Source organism: Crassostrea angulata, chromosome 5 (assembly GCF_025612915.1).
Source record: "Crassostrea angulata isolate pt1a10 chromosome 5, ASM2561291v2, whole genome shotgun sequence".
In the NCBI taxonomy this organism is placed as follows: domain Eukaryota; kingdom Metazoa; phylum Mollusca; class Bivalvia; order Ostreida; family Ostreidae; genus Magallana; species Magallana angulata.
In genome coordinates, this window is record NC_069115.1 from 6,979,490 (window position 1) to 7,000,880 (window position 21,391).

The 21,391-nt window shown below is 33.8% G+C and overlaps 1 protein-coding gene across 1 annotated transcript; it reads right to left on the reverse strand.

Annotated features, from left to right (window-relative positions):
• Nucleotides 1–350: 350 nt before the first annotated feature.
• LOC128184833 (tRNA wybutosine-synthesizing protein 4-like) lies at nucleotides 351–15,646 on the reverse strand. The gene is made up of 16 exons (XM_052854448.1): nucleotides 15,525–15,646; nucleotides 12,806–12,930; nucleotides 12,501–12,576; nucleotides 11,861–11,944; nucleotides 11,338–11,452; nucleotides 10,936–11,083; nucleotides 10,067–10,133; nucleotides 9,722–9,753; nucleotides 9,333–9,423; nucleotides 8,629–8,812; nucleotides 8,026–8,274; nucleotides 6,025–6,738; nucleotides 5,146–5,243; nucleotides 4,721–4,896; nucleotides 4,471–4,600; nucleotides 351–1,493 (listed from the first exon to the last, which is right to left on the reverse strand). Exons 1-16 carry the CDS (start codon nucleotides 15,618–15,620, stop codon nucleotides 1,326–1,328), a joined length of 2,553 nt encoding a protein of 850 aa, XP_052710408.1. The 5' UTR covers nucleotides 15,621–15,646; the 3' UTR covers nucleotides 351–1,325.
• Between the last annotated feature and the right edge of the window lie 5,745 nt (nucleotides 15,647–21,391).

Genomic DNA, 21,391 nt, shown 5'->3' on the forward strand with positions numbered 1-21,391 from the left:
GGAGATTATAAATTAAGTTCTTAATTTATGTCTGTAGTGCTATGAATTAATTTAAAATGCAAATTAACACTGTATGATATTGTTTTAAAACTTGAAAGAAAATAAAGGGAAGAAGTAAAAGATGCAAATGAACAATAAAATGAATTTGAAACTTTATGAAACATATGCATTACGAATTCATGTATAATATGAGTATTTAGAACCATTTAAACGAGAGTTTGCATTTTGGGTAGTTGTGTCAAACAGCAATATGACGTAGGCCTTTCTATTTCATTGCTAGCACCACAGCCATGACTCTTTGATTTAATTTGAACATATTTTATCATGCAAATATTTATCTATATAAATGGATTAGGCAGCAGGCAACCCATATGTCCATATGTAAGCCTTCTCCATGACTCTTTGAAATCAAAAAGATTTGTCTGGTTTTTGAGCAGAGACTACGCAATGGTGTATATTTCAGCGTCACCTTTTAAAACTTGTTTTGATGCAAGAAAAAGATAGTCACGTCGTATCAAAAGTCCATGGCCTTGATAAAATGGTTCTAATTATCAAATTATTTTTTTACTTTATAAAATCAATTTCAACAGAAATATTTTGTGAAAAATTGGGTCTGCGACAAAATCTATCTGTTGAAATTATAAGGAAAAAAACCTATTTGTGTTGTAATGATTAATTAATATTCAGTTTTTGTGAATTCAATGAAAATCTAAGATTCAAGGACACATTAATTCTTGGACAATGATCCAGTAATATTTAATACAATTTGTTATTAAAAATTGCACTGCTAAGAACAATTCATATCGTTATTGAACTCGGCAACAAAATCTACAAAATTTGGTAATTAACGAATACTGATAAAATCACAGTGTTAAACATTTTTTTGTATGTAGAAAAAGGGGCACAGCTCTTGTCGATGTGGAATCAGGTCAAGTCGTATCCAAACTGACTCTAACTCAAACAGACTCATAATAAATGCTAGTGATTATTTCATCATTATTTATGTAGGCACAAGGAAAGACATCAAATAATGACCAGTAATAGTGACAATTATGTTGGACAAGGGCTACATAAAACTACTGCATGTATCTTTATTGCACAACTATGTTTCTTGGCCTAGTGTGTTCTGAAAATACATGTATTGAAATTAATACTTTAAGACTTGGGGGCTTCAACAAAATTAAAGCAAAAATAACTCATCATATGAATAAATACTTCATTTAATTTACACCCATCTTCGATTATATATTACAATACTTTCCCATTTTATAAAGCACCCTCATTTACTACAAGCAATTTTATGTCTGTTAAAAATTAATTCTATATCACTTTTCTCCAAAGCATTGGCTGATGTCTATTTCAAATGGAGAACAATTCAGATGAGTTCCGAATGAGAAGCAGTTGCCCCCGCCCCCAATCACCAGAATTCTGTTGTTGCCAAGGTAACAGCTTGTGTGTTTATGTAACATCAACAGCTGTTCTCCATATTCCACCTAAAATACAACAATTGTATTTGTTTGATAAGAATTAAACAACAGACACAAGGAAAAGAATTTATCAGTGACAGAAGACAATATTTTTTCTCCAATCTTTGAATCACTTTTGGTATTGTATAGTAATGAATGTATGAGATGCATATCTCTCAATCACAAAATACTTGCCACAAACCATTACACATAACACAATGCGTTAGCGTAATAATGTGACCTTTTTCATTTTGCGATTTTGGCCAAATTCTATTTTTCTGTTTTTGTTATTTAAAATGCTTTAGAAATGCATTTTTAATGATCACACGAAATTTGAGAGTCAGTCGTAGAGCTATAAGCAAGATACAGAGGTCACAATTCTTTGTCATGTAAACAAGGCTTGTGCCCTGTTTTTGTTTACATAGGTTCAATATACCAATAAGAATTCTTTTTTAAGCTAATTTGTCTAAATTTTTATTCATTTTAAGCATAAAAAAACAGTTCCTTATGTTTAACACATTCATTTTAGGTCTAAAACTGAAATTTTCACTTCAACATTCAAAAATTTTGTTTACATAGCAAAGAATTGCAAGCTCTGTAACTCGCTTATAACTCCATGAATGGCACAATGAATTTTGGTTGCCTATTAGGAATGCCTTACTGAAGCATAGTAACTTAACAAGAGGCCCAGGGGCCACATCGCTCACCTGAGCAACAATTGCCTTAATTCTGATCAAATTAGCATTACAGTATCAAAATATCTTGACAACTAAGTACAGTAGATCTTGCTAAAAAAAATAGAAAATCTGTCAATTTTTATCCACCTCTTTTTTTGGGTAAATACCAAGCCCCTTTTGTTGTTGTACCTGTAAGAAGATTTTTCTCTATTCCAATTTACCCCCCCCCCTCCATTTCGTGGCCCCCCTTTTCTCTAGGGAATCATGGTTTCATCAAACTTAAATCTGCATAACCTGTGCTTTCACACTAAGTACTGAGTTTTGGACCGAAAACTTTCCCAGAATATTTTTAAAGATTTTTCTCTATATATTCCTATGTAAAAATTCAAACTGCCGTCACGGCCCAGCCCTATCACTAGGGACTGTGATTTTGCAAACTTGAATTTACACTATCCGAGGATGCCTCTACACAAGTTTAGGCTTTTCTGGCCAAATAGTCTTTAAAAAGAAGATATTAAAGATTTTCTCTATATATTCCTATGTAAAAATTCATCCCCCATTGTGGCCTCACCATACCCCATGACTATTATTTAAACAAACTTGAATCTTTACGATCTTGGGATGCTTCCACTTAAATTTGGGCTTTCCTGGCCTTATAGTTTTGAGAAGAAGATTTTTAAAGATTTTCTCTATATATAAAAATTTATCCCCCATTGTGGCCCCGCCCTACCCCCAGGGACCATGATTTGAACAAACTTGAATCTACATTATCTGAGGATGGTTACAATTTGAGCTTTCTTGGCCAAAAAGTTTTGAAAAGAAATTTTTTTAAAGATTTTCTCTATATATTCCTATATAAAAATTTATCCCCTAATTGTGGCCCCACCCTACCCCTGGGGACCATGATTTGAACAAACTTGAATCTACACTATCTGAGGATGCTTCCACTCAAATTTAAGCTTTTCTGGCCTTATAGTTTTTGAGAAGAAGATTTTTAAAAAAAAATTCGATATATTCCTATGTAAAACATGACCCCCCTCTTGTGGCCCCATCCTACCCCCGGGGACCATAATTTGAACAAACTTGAATCTACACTACCTGAGGATGCTTCCATTTTAATTTGAGCTTTTCTGGCCTGATAGTTTTTTAGAAGAAGATTTTTAAAGATTTTGTCTATATATTTCTATGTAAAACTTGATCCCATAATTGTGGCCCCACCCTAGCCCCGGAGACCATGATTTGAACAAACTTGAATCTACACTACCTGAGGAAGCTTCCACTTTTATTTGAGCTTTTCTGGCCTAATAATTTTTTAGAAGAAGATTTTTAAAGATTTTCTCTATATATTCCTATGTAAAACTTGATCCCCCCATTGTGGCCCCACCCTACCCCTGGGGACCATGATTTGAACAAACTTGAATCTACACTATCTGAGGATGCTTCCACTTTTATTTGAGCTTCTCTGGCCTAATAATGTTTTAGAAGAAGATTTTTAAAGATTTTCTCTATATATTCCTATGTAAAACTTGATCCCCCCATTGTGGCCCCACCCTACCCCTGGGGACCATGATTTGAACAAACTTGAATCTACACTACCTGAGGAGGCTCCCATTTTAATTTGAGCTTTTCTGGCCTGATAGTTTTTTAGAAGAAGATTTTTAAGGATTTTGTCTATATATTTCTACGTAAAACTTGATCCCCCCATTGTGGCCCCTCCCTACCCCTGGGGACCATAATTTGAACAAACTTGAATCTACACTACCTGAGGATGCCGCCACACAAGTTTGAGCTTTTCAGGCCGAATAGTTTTTGAGAAGAAGATTTTTGAAAAATACCAACAAATTTTCAATAATTCTCAATTATCTCCCCTTTAAAGAGGGCGTGGCCCTTCATTTGAACAAACTTGAATCCCCTTCACCTAGTGGTGCTTTGTGCCAAATTTGGTTGAAATCTGCCCAGTGGTTCTTGAGAAGAAGATGAAAATGTGAAAAGTTTACAACGCCAACGACGACAACGACGACAGACAACGGACAAATTGTGATCAGAAAAGCTCACTTGAGCCTTTGGCTCAGGTGAGCTAAAAAACTGGAGAAATAATTTTCAACCAAAATCGTGACCACGCCCCTTAAAAAGTTTTTACATCTAAACTGGACATTAATTCTGCAAATAGTAATTTTTGCAACATGTGAATGTAATTGTTAAAAAGATATAATAAGTTCATTGTGCAAATAGCATGATACCTGTTACATTTATTATTAATTGCCCATGACAACTAGGTCTAACATTTTTACAATGTACTATGGTATAATCAGAAGTAGCTCACTTACTGGTATAGAGAACTCCCTCACTTTCTTGCTGTCAATATCAATGACAGCCACGCCCGGCACTGAGTGATTGACATTGACTCCGCCCACTAGTATCAGCTGATTGTCAATCACGTGGGCTGTATGGGAGTACCTGTCAATCATCAACACTGGATAGAACATTCATAAAAATATAATAATTGGCTGAATTAACAATGAACTTTTTTTTTGGAGGGGGGGGGGGGGAGGAGGGGTCCAAGATAATTTTTTGTACCTTGGCAGGAGGCTTTCTTGAACCTGCAGCAGTGTGTGCTGTCTTGTGTGAACACTGAACATGAACACAGACGCTAAAGGTCGGAGTCCTTGATCCATACCTCCCGCAATGATCACATGATCTCCCCACACTGAGGCAGTATGGGATTGCCGTCTTCCAGGACCTTTGTCCTCAATCTATAACAGATAGTTGCAACATCACTCTTTACATGCAAATAACATTGAAAATTTGTACTAGTTTTCAATTTGAAAGCTTAATTTTGACCGTAAACATATTTCTGCATGACTTATCAGAAATACATGCATCTCTTTTAATTAGATGATTTTGTGAATCGGTCATTTTACAGTTTTACATGAAAATAAAGGTTGCTGATTTATTGAAAATACAATCGTGTAATTAGCAGTTAGTTGCAGGAGTTAGCTCACCTTTGTCCAGGTAAAAGTCTGTGTGTCCAACAGGTAACTGTCGTCTAATGCCAGCTCCTTGTCTGTCCTGCCTCCATGTAAATACAACAAGTCACGACCTGGCAAAATGCATGATGGGAAAATTTTTAATGATGGACACTTGTTTTAAACATGCATTTCAAAATCAAAGATTTTCTAATGAATGATGTGTACTTGAATCAAACAAGTAGTAGGGCTGGAATAATATTGTAATTATTGTCAAATAGTTGGGGAAATTATTAATCATTTGCTTTTTTAAAACTGTGTAAACCAAAATAAGAACTACATGGCTATACATAATTGTCATTTTTGCAAAATGATAAACAAATTAATCTCAATGACAACTTTAAAATCTGTTGAAATTGTTGAAATGCTATAGCCTGGTATTCAATTTGTCTGCACAGCTTGGTGTGTATAGGACAAACAATATCCAAATATCAGCTTATATTAAATTTATTTTGATGATTATCTGTTTGAAATATTTTTGCATTGTTTAAAGGCAATGTATACGCTGTTTGTTAATAGATGGAACAGCCTTAAAACATGCCATTTTGTGCGCTTCTGTCGTTAAACATATGGTGCCAGAAGATTTGTGGGGAAAACTCTTTTTTGAGATAAGATAGATGTGATTAAATGATAATTTTTCAAAAGTACATATCAAATTTAGATAAGTTATTCAAAACGCGTGATGACGTTTAATCAGAGTGAAAAAAAAAATCAATATTACAATTTATTCCCTTATTTCCCTTTTCAAATCAACCTACCTGCCACTTAACATTTGAAATGTTTGCCCAAGAAAACAGAGGATATTTTTTTAACCCTAATTCCATGCTAAACATCTATATCTGCCCTCTAACTGACCTTCATAATGAATCAGCACAGCGGCGTGTCTCCAGCGCGGGGACGGACTGTCCCCCGACGTCTTCATCTCCTGGAACCTCACCCCTGAATACTGACCACCCTGCCCCCCATCAACCCTCACAGCACCCTCCCCCAACCCCCCACCACATGCACATTTATCACAAGCACCATTATCTCCACACTTATTATTACTATTCATCAATCTATTTTCACTGATTTCACTAGGTCTGTGGGTGACACTATTGACACTGTGAGGTCTTCTGCTTTGTCTCTGGTCACCACTGACCTCTGTATTGTGTTCTCCCTGGATTTCACTATTAGAAGGACACAAAATATTTGTAAATGAATGGGATTCACTTTTAACACTGGATACCTCCACAAAAACTTGCTCTTGGGGATTACTGTTCTCTCTGTGCTGACACACATCCTCTTGGGGACTACTGTTCTCTCTGTGCTGACACACATCCTCTTGGGGACTACTGTTCTCTCTGTGCTGACACACATCCTCTTGGGGACTACTGTTCTCTCTGTGCTGACACACATCCTCTGCCATAAGACCACACCTCGTGCAGATCAGAGCTGAGCTTGGTGGATCTTTGCTGGAGAATTCTACTTTTAGAACCTGGGTACACATATGAATGGGGGAGGTCCTTCCACCCACCAGAAGCACGGATCCATCCCTCAACAGGATGCTCTGGTCATGCATTCTGCTCACTGTAATAAGAGCATGTTCATTAAGTACATGGAATTTTATATACTTTGGTTTCATCAATATTCGTTAATTATTAATTTCATGGATTTCGTTGCGGATATCATCAATAAATTAAATGTTCATAGCAAGGCAATTTCTAATAACAAACTGTATTGTTAGGTCATCATTATCCAAAAATTTACGTATCCTTGAAACTGCATCTTCGCCAGCCAAGGGTTTTCGGTCCACTTTGCTCCCCATAAACCCTTGGTGGATTTCATTACGAAAACTCGGTGATGTGGTGGCGCTATCTAGCGAGCAACTTGAGTTACGCCCCTTGCATATTTACATTTTAATCGAATTAAACAACAGGTTATATACACACTACGGCATTAATACAACTTGAAAACATGTTGACTACCGAATATCGGAACATAATTAACGATGCTATTAAATACGAATTAAGTACCTAGGGAAAGCACGGAATGTTTTATTCATAGTGTTTTGTAAGGACTTGTCCCGGGAGTGAAAAAGTCGCCGAAAGCTTTCATGCCATAAAATCAGCTATCGTTGTCGTGAATATTGCGGACCCAAGAAATTAAATAAAGCAGAGCTCACTGAACCTTTAAAAGCAATAACCATAAGCAGGAACGTATATACTAACGGGATAGGCGACTTCTACATTCGCCATGTTTACTTCCTATGCTATCACTCGAGCCTTGACAAGTTTGTAGAACTATGGTCAATCCCAGTAAAATATATAGGTTTTTAAAGCGATCTGGTTAGACCATCGTTGGGGAGGCACTGTACTCGAGAACTTGTGTCTCAACTCGTTAAAAGCACCGAATGTTTTACCAAAGATCACACATGTGTTTATATTTACAAGCACTGCGATTGGATCAGCTACTCGCAGCTGCTGCCAATCATAAAACGGAGCTTGTCACCAAGTTTTCGTAATGAAATCCGCCAAGGGTTTATGGGGAGCAAAGTGGACCGAAAACCCTTGGCTAGCGAAGATGTTGAAACTGAGATTTTCATTAAATTCATTAAAACTGATGACCATGAGTATTAATGAAGCCATAGTACACTTATATGTTTAGTGTCAAGTAAACAGTTTTCAGAAATGAGAGTAGAGTCAAAATTGATGAGATTAGAAATTCTGGATTTTACAGGAAACAGAAAAAGATAACTTAGCTTGATAATTAAAGCACCCCCCACAAAAAAAAATGACAATACAACTTATGACAGCAAAATTGACCCATTTAACTTCATCAAGTAAGGTCTATTTATTTATATATGTAAGTTCCGACCTTGAACTTCCCTTGGGTTGACCTTCACAGGAACCACGTAGGACTGAAGTGTCCTGATATCTGTTACGGTCAGGTCCAGGATCCTGCAGTGTTTGCCTGCCTCCTCCCCGAATCCCCCGAAGCTGACCAGCGAGTGTCCGTCCCTCAGCATCACCGAACTGTGTCCAAACCTTTTAACTAAGTCACAGCCAACCCGGCCCTCTACTGGGAGACATCCTGGCCTGTCTGTCTCGGGTGGAGTCCCAATGTCTAATTAACAGTGACAAAAAGTTCTTATGAGATTTAAAAACTTAACAAAATCCTAACAACTTTTACCTATGGTAAACAAAGATCAAAAGGCCACAATGTGCATATGGTCTACAAATCAAATTGTTAATGACAAAATGACCAATTAACCTATCAATTAATACAAAATTTTCAGAGAGAGAAAGCGATAGTAAAAAAAGAAATGCAGACTATTAAAATAACTTAGAGTAAGATTTCTATGGAACCAATAGTATTCATCAGACTTTAACTTAAAACAAAAAAATCTTTTGAATACCTGACAGCAGTGAGGTGAAACCACTAGACTTTGTGGCTACCATGAGTAAATATATCACTTACCAGACAACACTGAGGGGAAACCACTGGCATTGGAGGCTACCACCACCATATAGTGGCTACACTTCAGGTGCCACTCCTCGTACTCATCAAACGGTTCCAGGGATTCAACGCGGTGATGCTCGTCAGGTGGCACCAACTCGCGGTAGAAGTAATTCATGTCCGCGGCTTCACTGCGGCTCCAGCCCTGTAAAACAAGTACATGTATAAATGTGTAGCCTCAAGATGTCACCAAACTGTTTAATAGAATTTTTGGGATAATTTTCTAAATACTGTATAAAGGAAAATATTTGCCCTCGTTGTGAGCAGGCAAATTCAAGACTTGGCGAATTCCAATGTCTCAAGTTATCTTTCTTAAAACACAACTGAGTCTGAGCAAATTAAATATGGTTTGAAACTGTTTGCAAAAATAGAAGGGCAAAAATAACATGGAGCAAAAATAACCCTGTATACAGTATATGTACAAGTATATATTTTTTATCTCTATGCATCTATAAGAAATTTCCTTGTTCAGAAAGGATTTAATAAAGAATGATTATCATCAATCATCTATTGGTTTCAATCTATCTTTATATCTTGCATGTATTCTGCATTTCTTTCAAACCATTCACAAAACCTGTAATAAAAATTTCATTTTATTTTTGTTCATTAACAAGAAGAAATGACACCTCTCTCTCTCTCTCTCTCTCTCTCTCTCTCTCTCTCACCAGTTTTAAGAACCTGTCCCTTTGGTCACACAGGGTGGGAAATGCATTGATACACTTCAGTGGAGAGCCAATCAACTGGAAATGTTTCTGCCTGCAAAAACCCCACATATTGTTAGGTTTATACAAATGTACATTTACAAAATCTCAGTTAATAGTAACAAAATATCATAAGTAAATTGATAAGATTTAGAAATTTTAAAACAAAACAAGTAACATGTAGTATATCTAAATGATACCATTCTTATTATTTACACTCAGATTGCAATTCTGTGCTTGAATACAGTACAAATTTGAAACAAATTAGAATATTTTTGCCTTTCCTGATGCAATGAAAATAAATCTAAAGAGTAAAATTAGGCTTTTCAGAAAATCATGGTTTTTATACTCACATGAACTTTCCAAATGCATCATTTGGATTTATCTAAGGAAAAAATAATGTAAAAATATGATTTATTTTTTGGCCTCTGATTTATGGGAAATCAATATTAATATCTTATATTTAGCTAAAGGCATACATATATACATGTTTCTTTAGTTTATTATACTGATAAAATTCAATGTTTACAATGCTGTAAATACACTCTTGAAACCAAAGTGTGTAATGCTGTAAATGAACTTTAATATGCTGTAAAATAAATGAGTAATGCATAATTGATGCTTTTTATGCTGCAAATTAAGTACTAATACTCGGTACATCAAAACTTCTGTTACAAATCAGTTGGGTATTTTATTACCTGCTCATACAGAATGAACACAGCCTCAGAGAACGCCTCTCCAGCCCACTTCACCACTGCCGAGGAACTGAAAGATAGCAAGTCTCAGATGTTTATCATCTTTGAACAGTAGGTAATAGGTAGTAGAACAATGGGTAGGACATGCATTAAGGATTTATTTTTTTCATACATCTCAGATAATCTTAGGCAAAATATGGTGAAAAATTGTTGTTAACTTTTTCAATTTTATTCCTTTTCAGTTTCAATCTACAAGAAGTTTCGATCACATACAGTTCAATTAGTAATTGCCCTCCTCCTCCTTTGACATTCCATTCATGAAAATGAAAATTTTATTCCCAAAACAATCAAAGTTATTTGTAGTCAGCTAAAACTTTACACTCCACATGTACAAACACTTATAATCTATCTGGTATCCCCTTTAGTACAACAATGAATTACTGTAAATCAGCTTTTATTTGCGTTTGAGAAATAATCGCGAGGTTTGCAAGAGCCTTGTCGTAGTGAATAATTCTTGCCGCAAACCAGTCATTGGTGTAATGGTGCAATAAGAAAACACGTGAGGATAAGGCTTGATTGCAAAAAAATAATCATTGAATTCCAATTTACCATTGCGAATAAAAGTTGGTTTACAGTATACAAATTTATTATCCTAATATGTTGAAGGTTAGAAGTGACCCCCCCCCCATCATCCTACAATTCAATCCTCAAAGATACAAAAAAACCTTCAAAGTTACATTTCCTCCCAACTGAGGCCATTTTGACTAACACCTATAATATATGTCAAAGGCAACAGTATTTTGTTGTTATATATATTCTGGACAAAAAATGCCCTTCCAAAGCTCTCTCTCTCCCCTCCCCCAAAGTCTAACCATCTGCGGGTCATGTAGGTCATAACACACTCTGAGAGCAGCAGGGTGGGAGTGTCCCAGTCCACCCCACACAGATTCAAGCACGCCTCCAGGGTGTTAAGCTGTGTTAGATCCACCCCAAGAAGTTTGTAATCCTCCGTGTTGATTTCTTCAAAATAAACAAAATATACCTCTCATTTGTTGAGCTGGGATTTGACTATTCATCCAAACAGTTGTGTGTTTTTATCCCCTGCTCTTAGCAAGAAGACGAAAACACAAAAGAATCATATCATCTACTTTACTTAAAAATCAAAAGGATTGTCTCCCTGTAATCTGTTTTAACCATTTATAAATATGCTGACCAATCAAAATGTTTATTTCATTGACAAGTGACCAATCAAAACTTAAGGTTCTCTGACTAACCAATCAGAGGGTTTCCTTTCTCTCCCTGAGACTGTAGCCCAGGAATCAGCTTCTGTAAGTCCTTGTTGTTCTGTATCAAGGAGTTCTTCCGCTGAACCACATCAGGAAAATCAACCTGTACAATGTTAAATTTACAGTGTTTAGTACAATGCATCACATTGCAGTACATTCATTTTCTATGATCAAATAATCTACTATTATTTCATGTATTTGGCAAACAACAACATTATTAAAAGTTTTGCTTTACTTTCAAAATAAATTGTAATTTCTTGATGCTGTATTAAAGATACTGTGTAAACGGCATTTTCTTCTAATATAATAATTGATAATTAAAAAGTATTCATTCAAAAAAGGATGGATGAGCAACTAAAATTTAATTATATTTTCATAACAGAGATCCTTAAAACAAATCATAAAAACAACTGAAACACTGACAAAATATTTCTTGCAATTTTCTATAATTTGTTTTCATAAGAGGACAGTAGTACTGCGCGTAAGTAAATACGTTATCTCTAGTACCTACCTCATAAAACGATGTACTAGACAACACTCCTTCAGATCTGAGGCGGAAGTAGGTGGAGTCGAACCCAGCGCCAAGGGAGACAATCTAGATCAGAACAAGAATTAAAAGGTACATTGAGCTTTAAATATAATTCTGATGATAATGAAAATGGGGGGGGGGGGGGGGAGATTGATTAAATTTTACTTGGCATACATCCATTGTTGGGTTTTTTTGTGCCATGAAATATGCAAAAATGGGGTAAATTTTTTAAAAATTATTTGTGTCAGGCATTTATTAGATTTAAAAAATTTCTTAGTGCAAAAATACTGAATATAATTTATGCATACTGAATTTTTTGCAGTGTGATAGTGATTACAAAAAAGCAAAATTTAGATAAAATAGTACAATATTCATATAAACACAGTCTGGAATACTCACATACTCATACTTTGTAGGAAGAATATGCTTATCTAATATTGTAGTTAAAATTTCTTATCTTTAGAAAACTGAATGATGAGCAAATTGAAATTTGACCTTGATAAATAACCTTGACCTTGTTCAAAAGTTATGACTTTAACTGAACTTTGACCTTGGAATGGGCATTGAGTGACCAAGAGAAGGGATGTGGGGGTAGAAACAGAATAGAAAGAGTTCTACTTACCTGATTTTTCTCAGGGTATGATGTAAGGAATTTTTTCAGGAAAAAATCGACAGCCTTTGCTCGAATGTAATAACCCCTGAAAGTAAAGCATTGTAGCGACTCAAATCCACTAATGGACAATTTTCTTGAATAAATCACATATTCATAATTTAAACAGTCAACAAAATACAGGCTTTCACACAACTTCATGCAGTAAACATGAAATTATGTAAAATGAAAAATAAATTCATGTTAGGCCCAATAGGCAGAGTATATGACTAAGAGATTAAATGTTTGTCTATTTATACAGGTACAAAGACTGTTACCTGTGAATGAGAGGAGACCTCCTGGTCGTCTTGGAGACAAAGCAGTGAAGGTACGGGTCACTGAAGTAACCGACAGCGGCCATAGAGCACTTGCTGACGATGGAACTATCATTGGTGCCTTGTACCTGAATCATATTGAAATACACACAATGGCAAGTTATGAAGTTCGATAAATGTAATAAGATGTTTATAAGACATGTCAGGTTTCTTGATGATTTCTCTGCCAGAATTAAAGTTGATTATGAAAAATACACTGATAGTCTGTATAACTAGGAAAAGTTCAACATTGATGCAGAGGTCCAGTTTTGTTGCCCCTAATAGAAGGTTAAATCATAAATTATTCGAATTTGCCAAGTATAATTGAGGAGTATTGTTTTACAAAAAGCAGATTTTTAAAAAAGCATTTTTAAAGAGGAATAATGGTTAACGGGACCACAGATAATCCCTACATTTTCACACTTAGTACGGTAATTAGAATTAAAGAGTAGGATTGTTAAATTTAATTATAATGATCTGGCAGACGAGACAAAATTGTTAGTCCAACTAAATACATGATTGTGAAACAGCATAGTACTAAAAATGTAAACTCTGTATTGCTTTCTAGGAGTTCATTCAATTATTCTGCCATCATATGTTTCCAAAAATTTGTTTTCAGTGCATGATATTTAAAAATGTTCCTAAAATGATGTCATGTTCTTATTAATTGGGACACCAGTCATTATGCTTCATTCAAATGTTAATATCACACAATAACTAAAGTGAATTATAAAAAAACAATTTAGCTATTCACTTAAAAATAAAAGTAATTAAAATTGCCTAAAATCCTAACTATGAATAATAGCACTGCATACATGTATCTACATGCATTTATCATCTGGTGAAATATGTATAGAATTACAAAATATATCGATGCTAAAATTGTCAAGTGATTTTGTAAAGTTTTTTTTAGTTTTAAAGCCTATGACAGATGTAAAGTAAGCTTTTTCTGAACTATAAAAATAATAATGTTTTATGGTGCAGCTGTTGGGACGAGCGCAGCTTATGGTTAAATATGTATATATGTATCATTAATAATAAACATATAATCTCTGAATAAATGCTCTCATTTGTTAGCTTTTGTAAGATTTTGAGAGGATTTCATTTTTGGGTTATTCAATTTACAGTATTACAGTTGGAGTTATTTCCCCTTATTTAATGTGAATGTGACATCAGAGTTCACGTTGATTTATAGTCTGTCCCAAGATATTTATGTTGCACATTTGAACGATTTTTAATAATAACAATATTATACACATACCTGTGAAAGAAGTGCAATTGAAATGTATGAAAGGGAAAATTTCCAAGATAACTTTATTCACACATTATCAATTTTCCCTCATAAAAATTCAAAGGAACGAAAACAGATTTCCTACGAAGATTCATAATAGGGAATGTCGACATCTTCTCTCCATTCGGAAGTACTTGGGATATCTCGAGCAATTTTTCAACATTATCATCCGGGCTTATTAATGGCTGATGCAATACAAAATCCCCGTAGACTTTCTATTTTTAGCTGTGAATTGAAACCTGACAAGCTAGAGGGGGCGTTTCAAAAGGGAAATCTTGGGATTTTTCATACTATTGAATGAACATCGTCTGAATCAAGAGGTATTTATAAATATCGAATAATTTAAGAAAATGTGTGGCAAAAATATCTTGGGACAGACTATATTGTCTTCCTGCTCTATAAAAACTCTCCTGATATTTAAAATTACTTGTAGTATATCATATATGTATTACATATACATTGTATACTACCCGTAATTTTAAATATCATTATACATAATAGAGAGTTTGAGATTTCAAACGTGTACGGGTACCTGTACGTGAACTAGGGGAATCATTAATTCTTCGCATATTATGTCATCAGTTTTTGTGACGACATGGTTTCTACACGTTCTCTAAACTTGTAGAGTGTCGTCTACACGTAAGTACAAACGTGTAGCTTTTTACAGCAAATAAAATCTTATTGATGAGTGAATGTATTCTTGTGATACATTATATAGATTTTTAAACTTCATTTGCATGAACATTGATAAGAAATTTACCATTTATTTGGAATTAACTAAATAAATTCATGTCACAAAACTTCGTCGATTTACGTACACATTTGTATCCTACAAGTTAAGAAATCTCAACTGATAAATTACAAAAACGTGTACGTGTACGTGTAGTTTTAATACACGTACGCGTACCCGTACACGTTTGAAATCTCAATCTCTCTAATATGTAGTGTATATACACCGGTATAAAGCCCAACGGTCACACCGTTTACTAGATAGAATGTTCTATTGTTAAAGTGACAGATGTCCTAACCATAGCCTGGAAACGGTAAGATTATTCTTTCTAACCGTTTACATATTGTGGTATATTGAATTACTAAATAATTAAGTCAATCTGATTAAAATCATCTGTATCTGCACTGATAAACATAATTTCATGGTATCTTATTTCGTCTCAACATTCTTAACATTGGCAAAAATTTGTCAGTCATTAACCTTAATGAAAAAGTATCATTTTTCATTTTTAGTTCAGATTAGTCATCATGTTACTGTAAGCCTTAAACATTTGAACGTACAAGTACCCTGTCATTTTATCGGACAAAAGTTCGAGGGGTTCGGAGGGTCAAATGGTAAAATTTGAAATAAAATTATGGCAACATAAAATTCACAATACTTACCGCTGTTTCTCGTCGGCTTTTACATGTCTTGGTCTTCTTGTCGGCATTTTTACTGCTAGTATGCACTGAACCCGTCTGCGCCATGGGCGCAGCCATATTTGAAAAATGGTCAAGTTGCTCGTGTTTTATTCGGTTTGATCCCCCCCTCCCCAATTCCTCTTATATTTCCGATATTAAACTCTGAATATCTATAGATTTTTTTTATATCTTTTATGAAGTATGATATGCTTTTTATGTTATGAGAATAGTAACATCAAAGGAAGAAAAATAACATTTGTTGATTTTTTAGATATGCTTGCACATCATTTATTATCTTAATAAGAATAATGAGTACAGTATTTATCTGCTTTAAAATAAGACGCTGACCCATATTTATAAAGATAATGATAAGAAAATGCTAAAATCTAAGACCAAATACATGTACATGTGGACTATTTCTTTACAAAATCACATTTAAAATTTAGGGTAGATCAGGGGTAAGACCATCCAGCCATCCTAATGATCGATTGTTAGAGGATATATAGATTTTTTTGACAAAGATGAAACTTTCTAATGCTATATATAGATCTATAAATTATAACTACACAAAATTAAGGACATATAATCATTGTGTTTTATAAGTTGTCAGGAAAAAATTATCTCGTGCAAACGACATATCTAAATATTGTCGTTTTCACGAGATCTCGCTATCACGGGACAACTTCTTCTTGAGATTATTTCACCCTGTTTTCTTAAAAAATATAATAAAGTGTCCTAAATATACCATCATTTTAATCATTATCATTTTAATTAATTCATTAAATACATGGCTGTATTTTTACCTTGTGAAAAATCGACCCTTTGGGAAATATAGGATCCAGTTAATTTTGTTATTAAGGTACATCTGTACATGTAACTGAAATCAATAAAAATAAGATTTTATTTGATTGATAAAAGAATTTAATTATAGCTGCAGGTCTGTAGCTCCCGGTCTGAAAAAAAACCCAATATGTTCGTCAATCAGAATTTTTTTTTTGGTTACAGACCGAGAGATACAGATATGCAGCTATAGTAACTACATGTAATACATTGTTCCGATGGTCAAAATTTCACAAAAGGACAAGAAGTCCGCCCGCTGGAGGTTTCTCTAGACTGGCCGTAGGTGTCCGACGATGGAAAGATATATAACATAACATTCATAAGAGCTCTCGACACCCTCACTGAACTTTAATTTCGAGATATAAAATTAAATGACTTGTGGTAATGGCTATATGCAGGTAGGAGAAATGTACTATAGAAATGTGTCTATCACAGACGGTAATATGACGAAATCGGAGTACTTTAAAACAATATCAAAATAACATTGTGTAGGATAAAATGTCAACAGTGCTTCATTATTTTTTCTCAATATACCAGCAGGTCTATAAATCCACTACTGAAGTTATATAACATATGGCCACCAAGACTGGTACAATGCTTAATTAAAGGTTTAAAGTGTATACAAAAGTATATATATTCATACATGTATGCGGATCTATAGAGGGTCGGAAAGGGGAATGTTTGGACCCCCGCCCCTTGAAAATTCAAAAAATTCGAATTTACGTAGTAAAATTCTGAAAAATATGCCTTGGACTTCCCCAGACAAATTGAAATACCTCTCGACCCCCTCATCCCTCTCCCGGAAAAAAATTATGGATCCGCGAATGCACATTATTTATAAGTATTTGTTCAAATGTAAGTATCACTGAGCCTGTTGATCTACATACGGGCTATTTATTATTTCTGCAATGACGCCACCTTCATATCCCCAATGAATCACAAAAAATGCATTTTATTGTTTAATAAACACAGCTGATATTTATACATCGGAGTCATCAATACAAGTGACACTTTCATAGGTAAGATATCATCACAGATGATATAAACACACCTTGTACTAGTACATCATTAAAATATCAACACAGATGATACATATAAACACAGCTGATACTAGTACATCATTAAAATATCAACACAGATGATACATATAAACACAGCTGATACTAGTACATCATTAAGATATCAACACAGATGATATATATATAAACACAGCTGATACTAGTTCATCATTAAAATATCATCACAGATGATACATATAAACACAGCTGATACTAGTACATCATTAAGATATCAACACAGATGATACATATAACCACAGCTCATACTAGTACATCATTAAAATATCATCACAGATGATATAAACACACCTTGTACTAGTACATCATTAAAATATCATCACAGATGATATAAACACACCTTGTACTGGTACATCATTAAAATATCATCACAGATGATATAAACACACCTTGTACTAGTACATCATTAAAATATCATTACATATGATACATATAACCACAGCTCATACTAGTACATCATTAAAATATCATCACAGATGATACATATAACCACAGCTCATACTAGTACATCATTAAAATATCATCACAGATGATATAAACACACCTTGTACTGGTACATCATTAAAATATCAACACAGATGATACATATAACCACAGCTCATACTAGTACATCATTAAAATATCATCACAGATGATACATATAACCACAGCTCATACTAGTACATCATTAAAATATCATCACAGATGATACATATAAACACAGCTCATACTAGTACATCATTAAAATATCATCACAGATGATATAAACACACCTTGTACTAGTACATCATTAAAATATCATTACAGATGATATAAACACACCTTGTACTGGTAAATAATTAAAATATCAACACAGATGATACATATAAACACACCTTGTACTAGTACATCATTAAAATATCAACACAGATGATACATATAAACACAGCTGATACTAGTACATCATTAAGATATCAACACAGATGATACATATAAACACAGCTGATACTAGTTCATCATTAAAATATCGACACAGATGATACATATAAACACAGCTGATACTAGTACATCATTAAAATATCAACACAGATGATACATATAAACACAGCTGATACTAGTACATCATTAAAATATCATCACAGATGATACATATAAACACACCTTGTACTAGTACATCATTAAAATATCAACTCAGATGATACATATAGACACAGCTCATACTAGAACATCATAAAAAATCAACACAGATGATACATATAAACACAGCTCATACTAGTACATCATCAAATATCAACACAGATGATACGTATAAACACAGCTGATACTAGTACATCATTAAAATATCAACACAGATGATACATATAAACACAGCTCATACTAGTACATCATTAAATATCATTACAGATGATAGATATAAACACAGATCATACTAGTACATCATTAAGATATCATCACAGATGATACATATAAACACAGCTGATACTAGTACATCATTAAGATATCATCACAGATGATACATATAAACACAGCTGATACTAGTTCATCATTTAAATATCATCACAAATGATACTTAAAAACACAGCTGATACTAGTACATCATTAAAATATCAACACAGATGATACGTATAAACACAGCTGATACTAGTACATCATTAAATATCCACACATATGATACATATAAACACAGCTCATACTAGTACATCATTAAATATCAACACAGATGCTACATATAAACACAGCTCATACTAGTACATCATTAAATATCAACACAGATGGTACTTATAAACACAGATCATACTAGTACATCATTAAATATCATTACAGATAATACATATAAACACAGCTGATACTAGTACATCATTAAATATCAACACAGATGATACATATAAACACACACACGCCGATAATAGAGACACGGCTAACACTTTTATCACCAGGGTATCAACACAAATGATATTTGTATCATATATCTGTTAATGCAACTAATGATTGGATATGTATGTTGTAAATTTTGAATTTATTGGGTAAGTGCAAATACAACAGTTACAATATGACAACATATCGTAAATTTAGTATTTACACCCACCCAATAACTTCAAAATTTACAACATGACAGGTACATCAACACAAAAGTTTTTCATTAAAGTGTATTTTGATTTCGTATTATGCTGATATGTAAAATGAAATTTTATATCAAAGATTCATTAACTTCTTTAGGTTACTGGGTTTCGACCGATCAATAAAGTAGTTAGAAAACGATCGTATAAATTGCAGTGCTGATCGATCGATAAAGTGGTTAGAAAAGGATCGTGTAGATACCAGTGCTGACCGATCGATAAAGTGGTTAGAAAAGGATCGTGTAGAATCGTGTAGATTCCAGTGGTATATATATATATATATATATATATATATATATATATATATATATATATATATATATATATATATATATATACTAACAAGATCAATTTCCGTGGATTTTTAATTTTTGCTTTTTCAAAAAGTATCACCACTCTTACACAAAGACACAGTAGTTAAAAAAAACCCAATCCAAAGACTTTAATTATTGTGATGGTTAAAAGTATTTTGTTTGACATGCAACATTTTTTTAAACGGAATATGTAAAATTGAACAACAGAAGAGCTTTCATCACTTTTATTATGAAAATATCATTTATAGTTTACATCAAAACTTAGATACTCTGAATTAATTTTTTGGCCCGGACTTGGAACCCCATTTTGAAGTTTTAACACATTTTTGGTTAAGTGTACTTTAATGCCCGCATAAACTACATTTCAACGTGTTAATTTTGTTTCTCCTGTATCTATGGGTCTTTTACTTAATGGAGCCAAACAACGTACAGATAAAACTTATTAATTTAAACCATTGAAAATATAATGTTTGAAGACGTTGCCCTAGATTCACAGAAAATATTACGCCTTGTTGTTTATTTCAAGGAAAAATTGTATTTTCCTAGAATTGTTATTATGTGAATCATATCCACAGCTTTCAACTATCGTGTGGAACGCAAGAAGGATAAATGATTCTACAGATGCGTATACTAGTAGAAAGAGGTCAACAAGGTAATTGGACTTTAAACTCGTGCCGGATATAAATACAAGGGTTGACTCAAAAGTAATGTCACAGATGCGATAAAATCGTAAAAAATCGGCGTAAAGTGACACAATTTCACCTATATCAATTCAGATCTGGTAAATTTAAACCATGATGACAATTACTTTTAAAGATCATATATTTCATAGAGCGTTAGGTAAGGATAGTCGCCGCACGTTAGCGGCGTCATTTCTGGACCCGCGGCGCGCCAGTAAAATTTCAGGCTTGCTGGTCAAGATTTTTTGTTTGGATGAGTCTGCCGCCCCCTTTCAAAAACGATGCTACGTGCCCGAACTTCATGATTTAGTCCTTTATAAAAGATTGGCCATTATGAACTATTCAGTAAGTAATTATACTCTCTTTGTGATAGATGGAGTTTAGTAGTAATGTGGATTAATTAATGTGCGATCAATTATTATTGATTGCTCTACAAAAAGTCAAGCACGCAGCTTAATAATATAGCTTATGACATAAGAACCTAGCTTTAATTTTTCTTCAGAACGTGTGCGTTCTGACTATCTTATTTATTTATCAACATGAAAAAAGCTTTTATCAGATATTGGACCCACATTAAGGGTACTTTATTCACATGCTCTCACTTGAAAATAAGGGTTATATACATTAATTCTATAACATTTTTGGGTGATTTCCTTCTATCGAAGCAAATAAATGCATCGTATCACAATTCGCATGCACGACCTTTTCAATATACTAGTATTTGATCAGTGCTAACTAACTATTCAAGATATATTACAACAGTCATATACTCTTTACACAATTGCGCTGAAAATTATAGTTCCATTCATGATCAGCAGATACATCAATACATCAAATGTTTAGAGTATTCTTGCTTGATGAAAC